Below are 22,588 nucleotides of genomic sequence, written 5' to 3'. Positions count from 1 at the left end.
TTCCTTAAGTTAACCAAGAAAGAATCAAGGAATGGAAGAGTGACAAGCCCTGGGCCAGCTCTGCCCTCTGAGGCCTACCAGTTCATTTTCACGCTGACTTGCAACTGCCCCTGCTATGAGAGCCCCTGGGCCCAGAGCAAGCTGCCAGCAATTCCAAATGGAAACGCAGCCTCACAAAATGACCAGTGTCCCCAAGGAGGGAAAAACAACAACAAATTCATTTACACTTATGCCCTAAAATGGATTTTAACTCGGGTCTCTAGCAGAGAAAAGAGGATGCATTAACTTTCAGTGACACTGAAATCCAGAAAATGAAAAATAATTTGGTAAACCACTGGCCCATCATGTAGCCTTATCCCTTAAGGTAATTAAATCCAGCTGAGATATTTAAGCTTAAAAACCACCCGCTGCACATCCACACTTGATTTGTTTGTAGGAATTTACATGAAGATTTTTAACCCAAACAGTACATGTTCCAAATGCAGAATTTTATGACAAGTGTCAACTTTCAAAGCCACCTAATTAAATTAAAGGTAAAAATTCAGGTAAAACACTTAGCGCAGTGCCTGGCACCTCCTGAGTGCTCACTGAAATTATTTTTAACAGTACCTATTTATTCCATGAATAAAGAAACCTCAAAGAGTATTCCCAACATGTTTTAGTGAAGCAATTTCAGTATGTGTTCCTTCCTTCGTAAGTGTTCCTTCCTTCTTTGAGCTATTGTAACCGTTTAAATGACAAACTTTGAATATATTTCCTTGACCCAAAATACAAGATAACATAATAACATATATTATCAAAGGTAGTCTCAGAACTTCAAAAATTTGAAAACCTTACCACAAAAGAGAAAAGAGAATAGTCTCTTATTTCTATAAGAAAACACTGTGTTTTATTTCTGGCCTTCACTTATTAATAGTCTATTTATAAAGCTATAACTATGGAAGCTGGACAAGGCCACTGTCTTCCCTTACTCTAACCATACTAAGTGGTACTCAAACCAATTTAAAGAAAATAGTTGTCAATGCAACATTTGCTCTCTAGAATATATGTTTGGAAACCTAACGTTTATCTTTTTTTTTTTGTTTTTTTTGAGATGGAGTCTCACCCTGTCACCCAGGCTGGAGTGCAATGACACAATCTCGGCTCACTGCAACCTCCACCTCCTGAGTTCAAGTGATTCTCCTGCCTCAGCCTCCCGAGTAGCTGGGATTACAGATGACTGCCACCATGCCCAGCTAATTTTTTGTATCTTTAGTAGAGACAGAGTTTCACCTTGTTGCCCAGGCTGGTCTCAAACTTCTGACCTTGTGATCCACCCACCTTGGCCTCTCAAAGTGCTGGGATTACAGGAGTGAGTCACTGCACCCAGCCCTAACATTTATCTTATCTGGTTTTAAGGAGTTTGAAACGTAAAGTTTACACACAAAGGAAAAGTTGGTGAGGCAGCAGTCAACCCAACAGACTACCACTGACAGAATTCTGTTGTACTGGGGAGGTGCAGTTTCCAGATATTTACTAAGATTTGAGATTTACTAGAAATAATAAAATAATCATCTGTATTTAGGAATGTGCATAATTCATGATAAAAAGATTGTTTTAATGTATGGGAAGTGGTCACTGTATAAATTACTGCACTTTTCCAAACGTAATGACTACAGAGTACCTTTTAAATAACACACTGATGAGATTAACAGAAATTAAAAAGACACAGTTGGATTAATGTAGACAGCAACAAGATAGTCTCACAGGGTAGCTGCTATAAGAAATTATAAAAAAAAACAGGTTCATAAGTGTGACACGCAACACTGAATAATGTCACAAATATATATTAAAATTACAGGATAAAACATAGCAGATGAACGACTAAACAGACAACATCCATGGTACAGTGAATTGGTAAATGCTGTCTATTCCTCTATTCACAAATCAAACACCATGCATTCATGAGCCAAATGATCTCTAATATGACCTCCTAGAATTATCAGGTATATCTCACAGTTTCTTTAAGTTAGATTACTATATAATAATGAGTCACCTAAATGTATTTAGAATTCTTCATATAGATAGATAGATATAAGTATTTTTAAATGCATTTTGGAGGAAAAAAGATACCATTACCAGTGAAATTTTTCACAGAACACCTATTACCATCTAATAGAATATTAATGTTCTAGTCAACACAGTTGGAAACTGTTCAGATAGACAATAGAAATCTGTTTTAGAATTGAAAATAAATATTTCCTTTAGGATTATGAAGATAAGCAAACATTTTCCAAATGTTTTATCACATGATATTGAACAGGAAAGCATGTTTTGCTATTAGAAACCTATCCATGTAAGAAAACAAAAATTCTAAAAAATGTTTCTATACCTAAAAGAATAGCTCAAACACACAGTTAAAATGTATATAATCAAGAATTCAAAAAAATTTGCCTGAATTGAGATATAAGTCTACAACAAAGGAAGATCTTTGCAATTAGGAACTATCATACCCTTGAATTTTCTTTCCCAATGTCTATTTCTCAACTTCATTTTAGTGTAAAATACAGGAAATAATTATTTCCTGGTTAAATGCTTGTCTTTAGCCAATCTTAATCACGCTTATCAGGTAAAAAGATCTAGTTTTGTGTTCTGACATGAACCACTGTAAATATTTTGGAGGAACACTAAATTTGGCCATTCTCAGCAGCTGCTTTGTTGAAGAAATGTTGTAAAAGAAACTACTGATCTTTTTATTTTTCTAGTTGAGGTAAGTAAGACACACAAAGGTAAATGACATGAGTAACTGTTTCTGAAGAGAAATAAGGTTCAAGCCAAAAAAGGAAGAAAAACTGATGTATAAACAAAAAACACAACTGATAACTAAACCATCTGGTAACTAATGAAAATGCTTATTTTGGCAACACTGTTCCCTAAGGAAAGCAAATGTATTGCCACTGTTGAATCCAAAACAAATATTTCCTTGAGGACTCTGAAAATTATATGGTTCTAAAATGTTTTATCACTTTTCACTAGGTCAGTAAATCTCCCTAAAGGAAGCATCTTTCTAGCAAGACAACATAACCATTCTGAAAATGTTGCCATGCTCTACCTTGGAGTTGCAGTAAAAAGATATGAAATTAGGCTACTCCAGAGAATTGATACCTTCCCCCTTCCTACATATATATAAGACACAGTTAAACTTTTTGAGCAGTCTCAACTATTTAATAAGAACATCACAAAATCTCTTTATGAACAAAAGAAACATGCCCTGAAGCCTAGATTTACTTAGTGCCCAGGTCACCCACCTGCCGCTGACTGCCCCTGCACTGCTGGAAGGCAACCTCCAGTGGTTTTAGGGCCTGCTCCCCTAGAGGGCCCTCCACCCCCAAGTGTCCACCTTCAGGATCAGGGAGTCCTGGGTGGGCACAAGAAGCCTCCAGGTCTCCCAGTGAATGTGGAATTATTCCGACTCACGTCTAAGCAAGCAGCGAAGATATTTATCACACAGGAGCCAAGAATCCCAGATCATTCACTCACCAACTATTTCTACTTTGCTACATCTTATTTTTCCCAAGTTGGAAATTTTTATCATTTTTATCTTAGACAGAAACTAGTAAAACAAACAATGAAACTTAGGAGAAAAAAAAAAAAACATGGTATCTATCACATTATTAACTTGAACCATAAGAAAATACTGTTTTTACAAGTTAAAAATGATCAAATATTGGTTATTTCCTATGGTCCAACCTAACAGCTGTAGCAGCAAGTCTGAAAGCTTTGATACATCTGGGACATAACAGCACTCTTTGCAGTACATTGTAGCCTTTACAGAACTCTATGTATTTAACTGCATCAGATAAACTAGGAACAATTTTACTAGTACAATATACCACAATATATATGTATGTGACATAAATGTGCAAGCAAGTGAACCCAAAATTCCCAACTGTTAATACAAACCTAATAACAGCATCCACGTAACTTTTGTTTACAGCATGACACCAGTAGACTGGTCTTCATGTAAAAATGGTGGTCAGGGGGAATAAGAGTATGGGACATGAAAGGGAAAATAAAGGGGATTCATTCAAGGGTCAGGGCTATTGTGAAGGTTTCAGGGACTCTTGCAGGATCTATGGGAAAAACAACCTCTGATTTCAGTTTCACTGGAGAAGACTAAGATGATGTGTCTGGCTCCCTATGGCCAAGCTTTGCCACTGCCTGAAAGCCGCAGGGTTACTGACAGTCTGGTACTGAAGACAGAGTTCCAAAGATAGCTGCATCAGGAGCAAGGCCAAGTGCCTGGGGCAAGAATACTTTTTTCTCCTAACTCCTCAGCCTATATGCTAATCAACAGTGATCAAGTAAGACAATCAAAAATGCCCATTCTTGAATCAGCCTGATAATATCGATCAGACCCATTCAGGTGCCCTATCTCCCTTAGGAAACCCAATACCTATAAAGCAGACTTGGTGTCCTCTCACCATTAAAAAAAGGATGCTGTTTACCTCCCTTCTCCCTTCATTACTGCCAGGGTTACTGCATGTTTTTATTTAATAAACCTTCATCAGCTCAAATGAAGGGTTGTTATTAGTTGAGCTAACAGCAAATGATAATGCTCCAGAGATATCAGTGCTTGTTGGTGCATTAACAAAGAGAGGAGAAGGACTGAGGTCAAGCATATGTCAATGTAAATGAGGCGATATTAGGTACTAAGGGCTTAATGCAATAGACTGCCAGGGAGATAATGGAATTTACAGGATAACGCAAATTAGATGAAGTTATTGATAAGTGAATGAAGGGAGGGGGGCCTGCAAGATAAAGTGCTGTCAAAGAAAAGGCCCTTTACTTGTGAATTTATTCTTTAAAGTATCTCCAGATCTATCTTAGAAAATAAAACTCGAAAACAGGATCAAATGTGACTTCTTCCTTCATGAAAGATCTCACCCTATTACTACCATGAAATGTGGACTTGTTCTAAAAGCATACCATTTTATTAAGCTATTCTTAAGCATTCTTCGGGGCTCCCTCTTTTGTTGTTGGTTTTTTGTTTTTCCCCCTTTAACATCAGGGCATTCTGCCACAAATAATTCCCATATTTTATTAAAGTGAAAGTAATCTTTTTTTTTTTCCCCTCCTGAAGTAGAGACAGCCAAGCCTTCTAAGATACCCTATCAGCCTGAGCCTCACAGAACGGCAGTATTTGAGAGATGAAAACTAAGAATTTTCTATTGAAAGAAACCTTTAAAGGTTTTCAAGACTGGGGTCCCACCCTAATTTCACAGACTAAAAAAAAGTCAGGCCTAGAATGGTATTTTTTCTTAAGCTTGGCATTTCTCCCAAATTACAAAAATAATACCTACTCAACCAAGAAAACTTGAAAAACACAGAAAATTACAAAAGAAAAAGATCATCATATTGTCACTCATCTGATGCAATAATATATAATATTTTAACCTAGTTCTTTCCAATCATTTTTCCATGCAAAGTGTTTGCAAAAATACTTGTTTTTAAACATGCTTTTTCCATTTGGCAATACACTGGGAGCATGTGCCTATCCTAAACATTGTATTTAGTATTTTCATACTAGTCCATGAGTATGAATATACAATAACTTAAACCAATTCCCTATATTTAAGTCATTGCTAATCTTTTTACTTTCATAGATCTTACTGTGATAAGTATCCTTGTATACATATTTGTAACACAAAACAGTTATAATTCTTAATTCTTTCTTTAAAATAAAATTCTAGAAGTAGATCCCAAGTCCTAAGCTATGCATAGTTCGAGGGGTTCTGATGCATAATTCCACATTAAGAGCCTTATTTCTTCTGAAAGGCCTTGTAACAGATCTGTTCACAATTACCTTCCTGATGAAATTCAACTATACTTAACACGGTAAGAGAAAGATAATTGTAAACTGCTCATAGGAAAGCTTAGAAAAACAACCTCTTTTGTTCCTTACCTCATGGTCCCTTCAATTCCCAGTTCCCATCAGCGCTCTGTAAGAGAGCATTAAAACCTAGGTTTCTACTACAAATCCAATAGAAGAGACCACTAGAAAAGCCATTCTCTTTTAACAAGCGTCCTAAAGTCACTCACCACATCATGTTATTTGTTACTCCGGGACAAGAAAAAGTTACAGAACAACTCTCTTTTTAAGAGTTGGCAAAGGAGGTCTCAGAATCACTTCAGGCTCGCACTTCAATCAAGACAATTTCGCCCACACTCTGCAAGAGCCCCAAATCCATTAGAAATGCTCAGCACTTACACAGCTCTTTACTAACATGAACTATTAAAATCCCACAAAGGAATGATAGAGGAATATGGCTTTTTTCATTTCAAGAGCTAGGCAACCACAAGTCATTAGTATTGGGATGAATCTCAGAGAAAATAGACTTCTTTAACAAGCTCCTCCTATCTTGTCAAGCCAAGCAAAAGCTACTGATTAGCATTCTCAGACCATCATCAAGTTGAGACTGAAGTCCCCCATCAACAACATGGGTTGTCATCAGCTGCAATTTACACAAATATCTAGTTCCCATCTGGCCACAGACTGACCAATCAAAAATCTGTTCAAGAAAGGTCATATGTGAGGATGAAACCAGAAATATGATGGAGGATGGCAGCAAACGACTTAGGTATTATTCTTGACTTAGAGCATTCTTCCTGTAGACTCAAGTGTGCAAACACAGTCACACTTGGTTTATCTGATTAAAACAGGTATGCATTAATGATGGTAGCACCAGAATAGAAATGCTGCTCAGTGTAAACAAGCCCAGACTCCTGCATTTTCTTTTTACCCGGCACGGGGAAATGACGACGATGACACCTACACCATTTTTAATTTTTATACTGCTTTATATTCTACAAAGTACTTTTCCTGTACTATATTTCACTTTTATTCTCATAACCATTCTATAATGTAGACAGGTAAGTATCTGTTTATCGGTTCTACAGATCAGGATACTAAAACAGAGAGATAATGTAATTTATTTATCTAAGCTCAAGGAACTGGTAAGTTGTTGATTCAGGACTAGAATTAAGAACTTCTTGCTTTTAAATCCACTTTGTTTCCACTATGACACACTATACATAGTCACCACTTGTAAATTAATAAACATATTCTCTAATTTCAATCCACTAAATCCCTGCAGTAGGTCATATCAGGACCCACAGCAAAGATGCACAAATCAGAGCATCAAAATGACAGTTCTGAAGAGTGTAAGTCAGTCCAAACATGGAGAATCATCTCATTTAAAAACTAAGTGAGTTAACTACTAAATCATCTCATTTAACTACTAAACCAATTTGACCAAATAATCAGACTATAAAATCAGAATAAAAGCCAAATACTCATTAGCTCTATCCCAAAACCACAATAAAGTATGGCAACGAAGCAACTTCAAACAATAAACTTCTACATAAATGTGAGTATCACCATGTGATGTGTGTCTTACATAAATACTTGGTTTCCAACTACTTAGCACTGTTGCTAAATGAAGACCAGGACAATAAGTTTTGCTGAACTCCACAGAACAAGCTATACCCTACACCAATAGTTCCAATTGTGTCTGCATATTGGCATTACCTGGAGAATGTCAATAACTGAAGTCAGTGGCCCACCCCTAGAGATTTTTATTTAACCGGTCTGGGATGTGACCTGAGTTTAGAATTCTTGCAAGATCCCCTAATGTGCAGTGTGGGAATCACTGCCCCATAGCCAAGCAAGCCAAATGGAAATTGCTGAACCTCGTAGGCTTTAGTGCAATAAAACAGAATTTCCATTGGCTTTAAAATAAAAGAGGCAAATGAATAGCAGATAAAAAAGCAAAATTAAAAAAAAAGGAAAACAAATACAATAACCAGGTGCCTATCAAACAATCTGGTTTCTAAAAACCCCAGCCTTCAAAAACAAATATAAAGGGCCTTGAGCAGCATGAAAAACAGCTACCACAAAGCCCTGCACTTTTACTCTATAAGAGAAAAATAAAGCTGTCACAAACCTACTCAATTATAGATATAAAAAAACAAAGTTACTCATTTTGTTTTCAGCTTTTCCTAAATCTTTTTGAAGGGAAGAGAAGAATGAAGGGGGGTCCCAAATGCGGCTAAAAGCAGCTACAGCTGACCACCCCTATTTAAATAGCAAACCACACTACCCCTACCCCAATCCCCAGTACTCCCAGTCTCCCTGTCTTATTGTAGTTTTCTCCATAGTACTTAACATAATATGAGAGACACTATTTGTTCACCATCTGTCTCTTCCCACTAGCAAGTAATATCCTCCAAGGTTAAGGCCACCTTCACACATACACATACAAACAACAGAAGTTATCAACAATGGCATTATCACGTTAAAGACCCAATCATTTGTCTCTTTATCAAAGTATGTGCCAGATTCTTTCCTGATAAATTATTAGCATAGAATATTGGCCTCAGTCTTTCAAGCTGCTCTTCTACACTAGGAACAGATGGGCTTTAGTAATGGCTATTTCATTATTGATCACTGATATATTTTTATCATGTTGTGGAAAATCCATACGGAATACTGGAACATTGTTTTACAGTCACTGAACCACTTTCAGGTTTAGTCCAATAAGCTCACTAGAATATTCCAGCTCCTGTTATCTACGGAGCTTTCACATCGATACTTTTCTCCGAGTAATAAGAAAAAACAGTTCTGTGAGATCTCAGAAACTTTCAAGCCAGATAAAAGGGATGTATGTATGTTTTGGCTCCCTTTTTTCTTGCTTGCACATTAATCATTTCGCAGTGGATGCATGATCACCCATTCCTTGCGCATAAAGAAGAGAAAATAAGATCAGTCTATTTGCTAATGACACAGTTTTATTGACACAAATAGAAGCAACCTCACTGGTCCACTGGTCCTGCTATCTAAGCACTCACAGAAACAACAGCTTAACACCAACTCTTCTAACACTAAAATGTGCTGATGACAAACACCTTCCAGTACTGACCTGGCTTTTATCTAGTGATGATACCTAGTGGATTAACATATTTATTTACCTAAAAGTAGATTTTACAAGCTCATCTTGGATACTTTACCAACAAATTACATTGCTCAGAATTATACAATCAATGCGTACCCTATGAACATATTTTTAATGTAAGCCGAGTAGGTAATTGATAACACAGAATCTGAAATTTGTCCATGCCAAATCCTAGAAATATAACACAGAATTGTTAGAGAAGACTAGAAGTGCTTTCTGAGAAAAACCCTATCCGCCCACAAGAGTTCCTTTAACTTTAAAAAAGGTGGGCTGGTCTTTCATTTAGGTACATTCATGTTAGGCCAAGAAAAAAAGGAATCAAAACTGCTTAATCCAACCCTACTTCAACTTTTACTAGCTCAAAAGAAGTCCACCTCCAAGGCAGTTTTTGAGATCATAACATGGAAGCAATCATCATATCATTTCCTACAATATCAGTAAAATTTATCGATTATAAATAACATTTCAAAAACTTTATACTGCATATACTTTATGTACACAGTTTAATATCTCACTTAATCCATTCAACAACCCTTGGAGATATATATTATTCTTAACTCCAGCTTTCGGCAAAGATAAATTACTAACCACAAGTCATCCAGCTACTAAGAGTCAAAGCTGGGATTCAAGCATCAGACGACCTAACCCAAATTAAGACCCATGCTGACATTCACAACCCACCATGTTATCCAATTCCAAAGGATCTTGTTAACTAAAAATACTACAAATATATTTATTTTATTACATAAGATCTTAGAAAACTATTCAATTAAATAGCTGCCCTAATCTCTTTATCCCAGATATGGCCACATTTACACAGTGTAAGTGAAATAATTCCATAATACCATTCTCTGAGCAAAGCACTCTGGGATCCTCTGGGAAGAAGGCAACTATATAAATATAAGTTGTTATTATAATTATCATAATAATCCTTATCTGACTATACAGCTATGGATTCTTTTTAAAAGGCATATAAATAAAGACAGACAAAATGATTAAGAGACATTCAAAATCTCTACAATCTCAGGAAGGCTTAGAAATGAAAAAATTATTTTAGTCACAAGCCTTGTGACTGTCAGCTAAAGTGCTTCAAAACTATTTGCACTGGCTTGGTTTCCACTGATTGAATGCAATTATGAATTGACTTCTAAGGGATGATAAATCAGAACTTGTGTAAGTGGTTTTCAAAGCTCATCTGTGCAATTTTAGTTTGATGCAGACTTCTACACACATTTTCCCTTAAAAAAAGTTTATGAAAATATTAACTATCATGAAATACCTTCCTGGTTGGCTCATGCCACTGGGAAGAAGCTGCTATTCTTATATTAATAATTCTTCCCAGAATTAATCACTCTTTGTACATTAGAACCAGCAGCTGGAGTGTTTTGAGTGATAATGAAACCTGTAACAAGGCATCTTCAGCCGTCTTTTCAAGACAATAAGGGAATTAAAATTTCAATTTAAATGCAGAGGTTTGAAACACGCTTCACTGGCAAAATTACTTCAATTAATGTGAGTGGAATACAAAGGACAGACTGCAGAAATGTGATGCTGCAACCAGAAATTATGTCATTAATGTGCTTGCATCAACCCAGCACAATGACTGCAAAGGTCTAATTTAAACCGTACATATCACAAAGCTACAGGCTACAATATTAATCAAGTCTCTGATTTCAATGTGACGGATACAGGCTTCTTGTTGGATCATTTTTAGCTTTTCATAAGCCAACAGCAGCTGTTTACCTTGAAGAAAGAAACAAAAGGCCAGACCTATTTGCAGACATTCCCTGTCATGACAATTTAATTATTTTGTGCAATACTCGGTTATCATATCAAAAGGAGAAACAAATATCTCACCTAAAAGCCAAGCCTATAGCTACCAGACCAGTCTGATGGTGCAGTAGGAATAGCAGGAGCTGCCAAGAGCAATGGGTCACCATAGAGTTATTTACTCTGGATTTATTAATCTATTCCGAGTAGGGATTAAATTACTAAGCATCTGCATCTGCCTTAAAATAGAAATGCAAAATCTTCTGACAAACAAATCCAAGGAAATCAGGGGGTTTTGAAAGACTAGATTGTTTTGTCTTCACTTTCCTCTGATGTCTTTTAGCAAAGATTTCGATTTGGACCCTTGAGATGCCTTAAGTAGATTTTACTTCTAACAGCACATAACCATGGAGAAAGAAAATGTGATTGTTTTTCATGTGAAGTCCAATGAAAGAGCAATTATAGAGCTTACTACTCAATCTTATATACAAAAGACCAAGTTGAAGATATCTCCAACCTTTTAAGTGCACTTTAAATCCTACCTCCATGAAATTTTTGCATATTGGGATATAAAAATCATTGTTTATTGGGATATGCCAACTCCTCAGAACATGCAGTTATAAAATGGTAATATCAGAAGTGAAGTTGTTGAAATAAATAAGCTAACAAATGTAACATATTTAAAATAGTACCAGGACATAGTAAGTGCTCAACACATATTAGCTATTGTTATCATTGTCATTCATTTAATTACTATAAAAAGGGAAGGTTAGACACTAGAGAACCTTGCCATTAAGAAATAAATAAAACAAATAAATAACCAGAGAAGAAAAAACAGAACAAAGCTCCCACAAAAGAAATATCTTTTTCTCTCTGTAGTGGTATTACAGTCTTCCACATAGTCTCCCATTTAGCTAATGATTTGTGAACTCTGACTATATGAGCTACACTATGCTGGGAACAGGGCAGACAAAAATAGGTAAGACACAACCACTACCCTCAATGACCTACCACACAAACAAAAGGAATTATATTAAAGTGAAACATATGAGCTTATGGAAACATAAAGAAAAGCACCTAGCTATCTGAATATCTGAGACATTCAGAGAGTTGATGAAATTTGAGCCAGGTCTTAAAAAACAAGTCATCACTTTCCAGGCAGACAGTATTGGGAATTAGTTCAGGGAAATATAAGGTCAATTAAAAAAGAAAAATACATCACATGCTTACGCACCAGCAACCAGTAACTAGAAACCTTAATAAATAAATAGCTACTGTTTTAAAAGACAACAACAAAAAAATGAAATACCTAGAAATAAATCTAACAAAATACATGTGATACCTCTAAGGACTATATATATTGCTAAGCATTATTAAAGGACACAAATGAAGATTTTAATAAGTGAAAGGAATATTATGTTCACAGATAAGAAGACTTAACATTGCAAAGATAATTCTCCTAAATTCAATCATTAGCTATTGAAGGTTCAAGTGATTCTCCAGCCTCAGCCTCCGAGCTAGCTGGGATTACAGGCATGCACCACCACACCCATCTAATTTTGTATTTTTAGTAGAGATGGAGTTTCACCATGTTGGCCAGGATGGTCTCAATCTCCTGACCTCACGTGATCTGCCCACCTCAGCCTCCCAAAATGCTGGGATTACAGGCGTGGGCCACCATGCCTGGCCACAAAGACAATTTTGAATAGCAAGATGAGAGAATCTCTTCACTTCCTATCAAGATATATTATAAAGCTATAGGAGTTAAAACAGCATGGTTTGGGTGCATGTACAAATAATACCATTAAACAAAATAAAGAGCTCAGAAACAGATCCACGCATATGTGAAAAGTTGCTGTGTGACCAAAATAGCATCATGAATCAGTAGAAAAAGGATTCAATAAACAGCCTGAGCCAACTGACTATATAGAAGAAAGATAAAATTAGATTCTCAGTTGATACCATATATAAAAATGGACTTTCAATGGGTTAAAGAAGAAAACATAGGAGACTCTCTTATGACACTGGGATGTAAAAAAATTTTCTTGCATCAAAAATCACATAACAGGCCGGGCACAGTGGCTCACGGCTGTAATCCCAGCACTTTGGGAGGCCAAGGCAGGCAGATCACTTGAGGTCAGGAATTCCAGACCAGCCTGACCCAACATGGTGAAAACCCATCTCTACTAAAAACACAAAAATTAGGCAGGTGTGGTGGCACACACCTGTGATCCCAGGTACTTGGGAGGCTGAGGCAGGAGACTCACTTGAACCTGGGAGGCAAAGGTTGTGGTGAGCTGAGATCATGCCACTGAACTCCAGCCTGGGCAACAGAGTGAGACCGTCTCAAAAAAAAAAAATCACATAGTAAAAAATACTGAGAAATTGAGAAATTGTTTTGCATTACAATTTTTAATTTCTTTATAACAAAGACACTATAAACAAAGGAAAAAGATAAATCCCCAATTGGGAGAAGATATCTAACACACAAGAAGAGTTAATATCTAGAATATATAAACAACCAAACAGAAAATGAAACAAAACCTCCGGAAAACGTGTCTTACAAACTCACTCTTTTCTGGACATGACTGTTCTTCCTCCCTATTCCACGCCCCCTGCCCCAACCAGATAGTTTTATTGATCAACCTGGCTCAATCTAGCTCCTAACCCTAGATTTCTGAATTATGAAAAAAAAAAAAAAAAGATTATTTTCTTCTGTAAAGGCGGAAAGATGTAGACATAGCCTATGCCCCGTTTTCCCTCAGTACCCAACCTCCTTCCTCACACATGAAGAGACCAGTCTTCAGTAGAACAACGAAGAGGGCATGCAGAGAAAACACACAGGTGACATTCCACATACACGCCTATTCCTTTGGCAGACTGGTTACATGAGTCGAACAATTATTTTTACTTAAGCTAGCTAGAGTTGAATTTCTGTAACTTACAACCAAGAATTTAAAGAAGTTATTTAATGAGTCTTGAGGAAAATATGTCAGAAAAAAAGGGACAGTATTCATTATTGATTAGCCCTTAAGTAAATAAATTAGCCCTTAGGTACAAAGATCATAACACAAAAATCTGAAATCCTAAAATGAACATAATTAACACAGAAATAAATTCTAACAACCTATTTTAATCTGTGGTACTTACTTAAAAGCAAGCCCACTCCAAAAAATCGTGATTCAAATAGATGTATATTTGCTACACAAATGTATACATGCTTATCTATTCTGATTGCTTAATCTTGATAATATAGGGCAAGTATGCATTCATAATGCATAAATCAACATTAAAGGTGAAAAGTAATTTTTTTCTATCAGACACCCTATAGTCATTATTATTAAAGAAGCTGCCACTTTGAATAAGATCCTGAAAATAACCAATTCTTTTGTCACTCCCAAGAGTCAATTTTTTTTTGTTGTTTATTGGGGTTCTTTTTGAGACAGAGTCTTGCTCTATCACCCAGGCTGGAGTACAGTGGCATGATCATGACTCACTGCAGCCTCAAACTCCCAGCCAAAGGCCAACCATTATTAATCTCCTTCCACTGTGGAAACTGACCATTCAGTCTTATCACATAACCAGGTTTTAATATCTGATAGAAGATCATGGCACTTCTCACTCCTTGGTTACCAAATTTCCTTAAAAAGCTTCTTATGAAGGACTTTTAGCAAAATTCTTCTTGGAAGTCTGAATGAATTAGAACCACTTAGAGCATTTAATCTGTGTCCCTACCAATTCCCCTCATTGTTTTTTCCAGTGTTAAAGCCAATCTAATTTGGTGAAACAAAGGTAAAGGACTTCCACCTACTGTGGGGAAGAAAAAAACAACAATTCAAATACAGCCCATCTGCTGCTGAGAGCTCCTATAGAGAACTTCCTTAACCAACTCTGAATGAGATGGAAGCGGGACTAGGTGGGTAGAAGGGAAGGGAGAAAGAGCAGCCCTCTCTAAGAGCCACAGGACTTGGGAAAGTTGGGATTATTAGGGAGCAAACTCTGTATTTCTATTTTTTATTCATCTTCTTGACGCTCAGCCACATGAACCACCAATTGCATCCTTCCGGGAACTTACAGCAATTCAAAAAGGAGCATACACAATGGACTAAGATAGAGGCTAAAGGCTAGATTGTGGAGTACTCTTGCTCAATAAAGTTGCTTCCAGTACTAGTCTCCCAAAATTTTATTTCTTATCAATTTCAAGGAAAAGAACAAAGCCCTAATGTAAAAAGTCCTTCAAAAAATGTGTGGAACACTAGTCTAAATCTTCAGAAGTTCTGTCTCACGTAGATTTCATTCTTTAAAATTGGATTCATTAACTATCTTCCTCTGAAGCTAAAAAACACCTCTCATTACCATTCTAACCTGATTTAAGTACTGGTTTCTTACTATTATATTTCTTGCCATTGTTACAAAGACAGATAATACATAAATAATAATCACCTACCATTACAAACACTGGAATTAGAAAGAGAAATAGCCAGGCTTCACCTGCAAGGGCTCATGAATCCCAAGAGGGCAGTTTGTAATGTGCTATATGCATTACAGGATTCAGAGAGAACAAAAGAGAGTGCTTTTACATCTTAACAAAAATTACCCTTAGCACAGGCTGTTCTCTTACCAGCATGTCAGTGGCACTGAGATAGTGCTTGCTGGCCATGCACTGTTCCAGCTTTTGAGGCACTTGCTTGATATTCTCAATTTCATCCAGCAAGTTCAGGACATGCTTATGCTCAATTCCTTCAATCCATAGTTTCCGAAGCTCATCCCGTTTACAATGCAGCAGCATCTTGCATGAAAGTAGGTTCTCTTTTACCTACAATAAAACAGATTCAGTCTTGGGTCAGTCCGGTCTTGCCAGTCTAAACCTATAATCTGGTTAGTAGTCTTCACTGGTACTACTGTATGCAGCAGTTCCTAATTCCCACTGCCACTTACTCTCCTTGGTCTGCCTCCAAAATTCTAATCCTGGTTCTGACATAGCCTCACTTGGGCACATCTCCACCTCTCTCTAATTTCTCTCCCATGAAATGAGAAAACTACTCCCAACCTACCTTTGAGTAAATCTAGAAAAAATTACTAAAGAGGAAGCACTCTGAAAATATGAAGTACCTCATAAATATTAATATATCTAAAAGGAGAATGATCAGTGTGAGAGTCCGTGCTATTATACCTTCCCCAATGCTTGCAAACTTCCTATCCAGCTGATAGGTCACTTGGTCCAAGCTTCTAGCTCTAGAACTCCAGCTAAAGTTTAAAACCAAGAAACTGGGTGCTCAACCTAACTAAAATAAAAGTAACCCAGCTTCCAAAAGAGAGTAGGCACATCCAGAGATAATCTGAAAATAAAAGGACATACCAAGGCTTTTTTGCCTTGCATTCTGAATATTAGATATTAAATAAGACAATCTCCACCACCTGTAGATCTGCACAGTACAGTGACTAGCATAGGCAAAACATGACAAAATAAAAGGGAGAGGAGAGGAATGGAGGAGGTACTTGTGATGCATGTGATAGGAATAGGTTTTTATTTGCTCCCTAATCGAAAATTTTCCATTGTTTCAACACGGAAAAATTTTAAAAACCATGATCTTTCAAAATTCACAGAACTACTTTCATATATTTTTGATAGTCCTCACATGTATTTTTATTTAAATTTGAGTTTAATATTTCTTTACAGTTTTGTTTCTGGCTTTTGAGGTAAAATTCATCCATGAATGCATCTCAAGTGTACCACGTGGTAAGTTTTGGCAAATGCACCCACCTGTATAATCCAAACCTTCATCAATACATGGGACATGTCCATCAGCACAGAGTCTACCATATTTTTGATAACTGAAAATCTGTATTGTTCTTCTACAAGATTTGGTGTGGTGATGAAAATATTCACTGACACTATGCCTCAGGTGATTACAAAACTAAATTTAAACATTCATCCAACAAGTATGGAAAATATGAGGACAAAATGCTAAGATTAAGAGGTTTCTTGAGAAAGCACCTAATCCCTTCCTACAACTTCATGACAACACCTAAATCATGCTTCTATGAAACTCTCCCATGTTAAAAAAAAAAAAAAAAGTATAGAATAAGAACACCTTGTAACCTCTCTTAATAAGTATAATAGGCCGGGCGCAGTGGCTCACGCCTGTAATCCCAGCACTTTGGGAGGCCGAGGCGGTCGGATCATGAGGTCAGGAGATCGAGACCATCCTGGCTAACACAGTAAAATCCTGTCTCTACTAAACAAAATAAAGAAAATTAGCCAGATGTGGTGGCGGGCACCTGTAGTCCCAGCTACCTGGGAGGCTGAGGCAGAAGAATGGCGTGAACCCAGAAGGCAGAGCTTGCAGTGAGCCGAGATCGCGCCACTGCACTCCAGCCTGGGCAACAGAGCAAGACTCCGTCTCAAAAAAAAAAAAAGTATAATAGACTGATTATGAATTTAGGGGGTCATAGACCTCTTTGTAAATCTGATGAAGATGATTCCAATTATTTCTACTCCCTTCTGCAATCCCACCAAGGTAATAGCAAAGAAATTTTTTTGAAGCATAAAAAGAGAGAACAGAAAGGAACAACAGCAAATAAGAGATGGTAACAAAACTGTGGAAGCTAGCAAGAAGATGGACAGTAGGCAACTAAATTAGCAGGCCAGAGAAATCTGAAAACCTTAGCCTGGAGTAGGATTTGCTAACACCAAAAAGGAGGCACCAAGTATACTAATGGCAGGGGTACTGGGTTAAAAGTTTCTATAGGAGTATTTTGAGACCCAAATCCCCATAAAGCCACACACATGGGTAATTTCCTCCCCACAGCACTGGCCAAATTGGGAGCAACTGAATTAGACAAGATCTAGACAAGGAAATGCCAGGCATGGTTGAGGGGAAGGCATGAGACACTGCACAGAAAAGAGGAAGATGAAGTCAAAGTGGGACCTATTAAACAGTATGATCCTCAGCTCCCATTGACCCTCAGTCTCCATCAATAGTTAGGCTCCAAAACACTGACAGCTTGACTTTTCACCCCAACACAGGAGACATATGGCTTCTCCCTTGGGAAAGTGAACTGGTCCAAGTGAGAAGACCTATACAGATGGTGACATTTGAGGTTTCACTGAAGAAACTGCTAAGTCCCTACCCAATCATTATGGACAAGCTCCATAACATGTTCTGAGCTTCCAATCAGGTTTGTAGTGCCTGCCTCTTACACACAAATGGTTAGCCAACGATCACCAGACATTCACAGAAAGCCTGCAGAATGGAATGACAGGCATCAAAACAGAGAAAATTGCCGAAGCAGGACATAAGGGAACAGAAACTATGCAGGAAACAGAATTTTGTTAAACTATAATTAACATCCTTAGGAAAAATAAAAGAAGCTATTACATCAATTAACCAAGGACAGGACAATACAAACATTTTCAAGAAATGAAAAACAACTCTTAGAAATTAAAACAGAAATTTTAAAACTCCAATAGAAAGGTTAGAAGGTATCCTTGAGGAAATCTCCAAACAGGAAAACACCAAAAAATGAGATAGGAGGTAAAACAAAACAAGGGGATTGATCCAAAAGGTCCAACACTTAGCAGATAGGAGTTCCAAGGAAGGAAAAGTGAAACAAATGGAGTAGAGAAAAATAGTTAAAAAATAATTAAGTAATTTTTTTTTAAAAACTGCCTGCTCAGTGCAGTGTCTTACTATAATCCCAGTACTTTGGGATGCCAAGGTGGAGGGCTGCTGGATCTCAGGAGTTCAAGACCAACCTTGGCAACACAGGGAGACCCTGTCTCTACCAGAAATTAAAAAATCAGGCGGGTATGGTGGCACATGCCTGTAGTCCCAGCTATTCAAGAGGCTGAGTCAGTAGGATCACTGGAGCCCAGGAGATTGAGACTGCAGAGAGCCACTGCATCCAGCCTGGACAACAAAGGAAGACTCCAGCTCTTTTGGAAAAAAAAAAAAAAAAGAAGAAAAAAAAATGCCAGAACATGCCAAAACATGAGTTTTCAGATTGAAAAGGCACACCAAGTGCTCAAGAAAATGGAACTCAAAAAGACCCAAGCCAAGACACATTACTCTGACATGTAAGAACACAAGGGATAAAGAGACAATCATAAAAGCTGTCAAAGAAAAAAAGGAAAAAACAGTACCTATACAAAGGCTTGTGAGTCAGAATGACATCGGATTTCTCTCAGCAGCAACATTAAAAGCTACAAGACAAAGGAATGATATACCTTCAAAATTTTAAGAGAGAAGTATTTCCCAGAAGAACTATCAATCAAGTATGAGGAAAGAATAAAGACATTTTCAGGCTTGCAAGCTCTCAAAAACTCAATTTTATATGCACCATATCTCAGCAAACTACTGAAGAATGTGTTCCACCACTACAAGAGAAAACAAAAGAGAAGAAACAAGGGATCCAGGAAATACAATACAGAAGAAAGGCAACAGGACTATCCAATCAGTAACTCCAGGAAAACAACAACGCAATCGCACAAGAGAAAACATAATCACAGTATGCTGTATGGCTTAGATGTACATATTAGTGTAGTTATAAAAAGGTAAGCACTGATCATCTATTTAACCAAAACTAGAATACAACTATATAGAGAGGATGAAGGAAGAGGATGTAGTGGGATGGGGAGAGATTGGGAAGGGGGCTAAGTCCTCATCTTCCATAGTTGGAAGTTAATACATAACATTTAAAATAAAAAACACAGCACGAACATACTATTAGAAATAGAAATACCTAAAAAAGAAAAACTAAAAGAGTAAAAGTCAGCATCTCTGAGATGTTGGAACTGGGACTGGGGTAGGATGAGGTAGGAGAGTCCAGTCTTTTGTCATCATTTGTGGCTTTATTTGACTTTTAAACATATCTCTCAGGCTGGGCACGGTGGCTCACACCTGTAATCCCAGCACTTTGGGAGGCCGAGGCGGGCAGATCACGAGGTCAGGAGATCGAGACCATCCTGGCTAACACCGTGAAACCCGGTCTCTACTAAAAATACAAAAACAAAATTAGCCAGGCATGGTGGCAGGCACCTGTAGTCCCAGCTACTCGGGAGGCTGAGGCAGGAGAATGGCGTGAATCCAGGAGGTGGAGCTTGCAGTGAGCCGAAAAGCCAACCTCCCGCCCCCACCTGGAAAAAAAGAGGAGGACTCCTTCAAAAAAAAAAAAAAAAAAACATATCTCTCAAAGCCATTCCTAAATTCCACTGGAGTTCTTAGTCTCTGAGTTAAGGACTCCAGCTATTAAATCATTCCATTTTAAATCTTAGTTCAAATCTGTTAGAATCTGATTTCTGATATCCTACTCATATCACCTTGCTACTATAGTTCTCAGCTTTTTCCTCTATGTGTAACGGTTACTATGGAAACAGTTAAAAATAAATCTTATGTTATACAACACCCAACTAGGCTCCTCATCAAGAGTCAGGGACAAACTTACAGGGTGTCAGTAAAGCTTGGCAAACTCCTATCTGATTGGAAAAAGACAATTGTGTCACTTCACACTAGGATATGTACAATGTAATCAGCTCACTTCTCACTTTTGCTTACTACATGGAAGGAAAAATGAAATAGAATTTGCAGGGGGTAACAAATTAGCATCAGGCTGTGTAGAAAATGACCACACCAAAATTCTCTAAACCGAGGTAACAAAGCTACAGACCAAAGAAACTACAGGAACTTTTAATACTTAATTGCCCTGAGGCTTCTGCTTTATGATTAGAAAGTCACAGTCATGAAAAATGTTATTTGAGAACATGGGGGATAGGGTCAGTCAGCCACAAAAAGGAAGAAACAATGAAGAATCTCAAAAACATTATGCCAAGCAAAAGAAGCTAGACACAAAAGAGGGAATAATGTACGAAGTTCCGGAATAGGCAAAACTAATCGGTAGTGCCAGAATTCAAATCAGTAGTTGCTTGGAGCAGGATGTGAGAGAGAACTGACCGTAAACAGGCAGGAGAGAACTCTGGGGTGATGGTAACACATTCAGTGATATATACCTTTACCAAAACTCATTGCACTGCACTCTGAAAATATGGCATTTTACTGTACGTAAACTATACCTCAATGAAGATGGAAAATACAGCCACTGTGGAAAATAGTATGGAGTTTCCTCAAAAAATTAAAAAATAGAACTACCATATGATCCAACAATCTCACTACAGGGTCTATATCAAAAGGAATTGAAGTCAATATGTCAAAAAGATATCTGCACTCACATGATCACTGCAGCGTAAGTGTCCATCAACAGACGAATGGATAAAGAAAATATGGTATAAGCACAATGGAATACCATTCAGCATTTAAAAAGAAGGAAATCTGTTTGGGCATGGTGGCTTACACATGTAATCCCACCACTTTGGGAGCCTGAGGTGGGTAGATCACTTGAGCCCAGGGGTTTGAAACCAGCCTGGGCAACCTGGTGAAAACCCATCTCCACAAAAAATTAGCTGGGCATAGTGGCATGCACCTGTGGTCCCACATAGCAGAGGGACTGAGGTTGGAGGATTGCCTGAGCTCAGTAAATCGAGGCTACAGTGAGCCGAGATTGCACCATTTACTCCAGCCTGGACAACAGCGTGCGACCCTGTCTCAAAAACAAAAGGAACTCTTGTCATTTGCAACAACACATATGAACCTGGAGGACATTATGTTAAGTGAAATCAGCCAGACACAGAAAGATGAATATAGCATCATCTCCCTTACATGTAGAATCTAAAAAAGTCAAACTCATAGAAGCAGAAAGTAGAGCAGTAGTTACCAGGGGCTCAGGGTGAGAGGACAGGTTGAGAAGATGTTGGTCAAAGGATACAATACTTCAGTTAGACAAGAGAAGTAAGTTCAAGAAACCCATTGTACAACATGGTGACTACAGTTAATAACAATGTATTATATACCTGAAAATTGATGAAAAGGTAGATTCTAAGTATTCTCACCACAAATAACTGATAAGCATGTGAGGTGAAGTGTATGTTAATTAGCTTGGTTTAGCCATTCCACAGTGTATACATATTTCAAAACATCATGCTGTCTACTACAAATATATGTAATTTTTATTTGTCAATTTTTAAAAATTTAAAAAAAGGTTTTTTTAATAGGAAGAAACAGGGCTATACCCATCAATGAATAACATTCAAATGTTAGAAAAGTACCAAATTATGCTGAAACATTTATTTCTCAAAACTCTGTCCTACTTTTATAAATGTGATGACAGTATTTTCATTTCATTCTATTTAATTTATAATTAAGATTGAAAAATTATGTTACTGTTTCTTCCTGAAACAAATGCGTGAAAAGTCAGGTTGTTCAAACCACGATATCAAGTCAGAGACAAATTTCCTTTGCTTTCTCAGAGTTTTAGTAACTTCACAGTTGCTCATAGTCACCTGTTCAGCAATAGCTAGAATTTCACAAAATCTGCAAGTCACCCTAACTAGAGACTATTAGAAAAAGAGAAAAGAAGGAAAACAGGGCCCAAGAGGCTATTGTGAATAGAAATGTGAGATGATACAGACAGCAGAGAAGTTGAGATTTTTGCAGCCCTCTCTTGGAAAAGATAAAGGGGTGAGAAAAGCTAAGTGGGGCTTTGAATAAAACTGCCTTAGCATTTGTGAGAGGAAGACCAGAGATATATATAGTGAGAGCGGCTGATGGACACAGGCCTGGGGAAGACCATAACTTTTAAGTCATAAAATCAGAAAAGTACTGAATTTGTCCAGGCGTGATCGCTCTCGTCTGTAATCCCAGAACTTTGGGAGGCCAAGTCGGGCAGATTACCTGAAGTCAGGAGTTCAAGACTAGCCTGGCCAACATGGT

General features: G+C 37.4%; 1 protein-coding gene across 4 annotated transcripts in view; it reads right to left on the bottom strand.

The window, feature by feature from the left end:
• EXOC4 (exocyst complex component 4) overlaps nt 1–22,588 on the bottom strand; it is an 828,468-nt gene that overhangs the window by 776,802 nt on the left and 29,078 nt on the right. For 3 of the 4 annotated variants that reach the window (XR_009209424.1, XM_032761776.2, XM_058426854.1), the window contains exon 3: nt 15,385–15,579. The exons of the other annotated variant lie outside the window; for it this stretch is intronic. Coding sequence is in view for 2 of the 3 variants with exons in the window: in XM_032761776.2 (XP_032617667.1) it covers nt 15,385–15,579 (195 nt within the window). In the remaining variant the exon portion in view is untranslated. The remainder of the gene's footprint in view (nt 1–15,384; nt 15,580–22,588) is intronic. 4 annotated transcript variants of the gene reach the window in all.

Source organism: Hylobates moloch, unplaced genomic scaffold (assembly GCF_009828535.3).
Source record: "Hylobates moloch isolate HMO894 unplaced genomic scaffold, HMol_V3 SCAFFOLD_1, whole genome shotgun sequence".
In the NCBI taxonomy this organism is placed as follows: Eukaryota; Metazoa; Chordata; class Mammalia; order Primates; family Hylobatidae; genus Hylobates; species Hylobates moloch.
The sequence above is the reverse complement of the archived record's forward strand: the minus strand, read 5'-3'. Positions and strand labels throughout refer to the sequence as shown.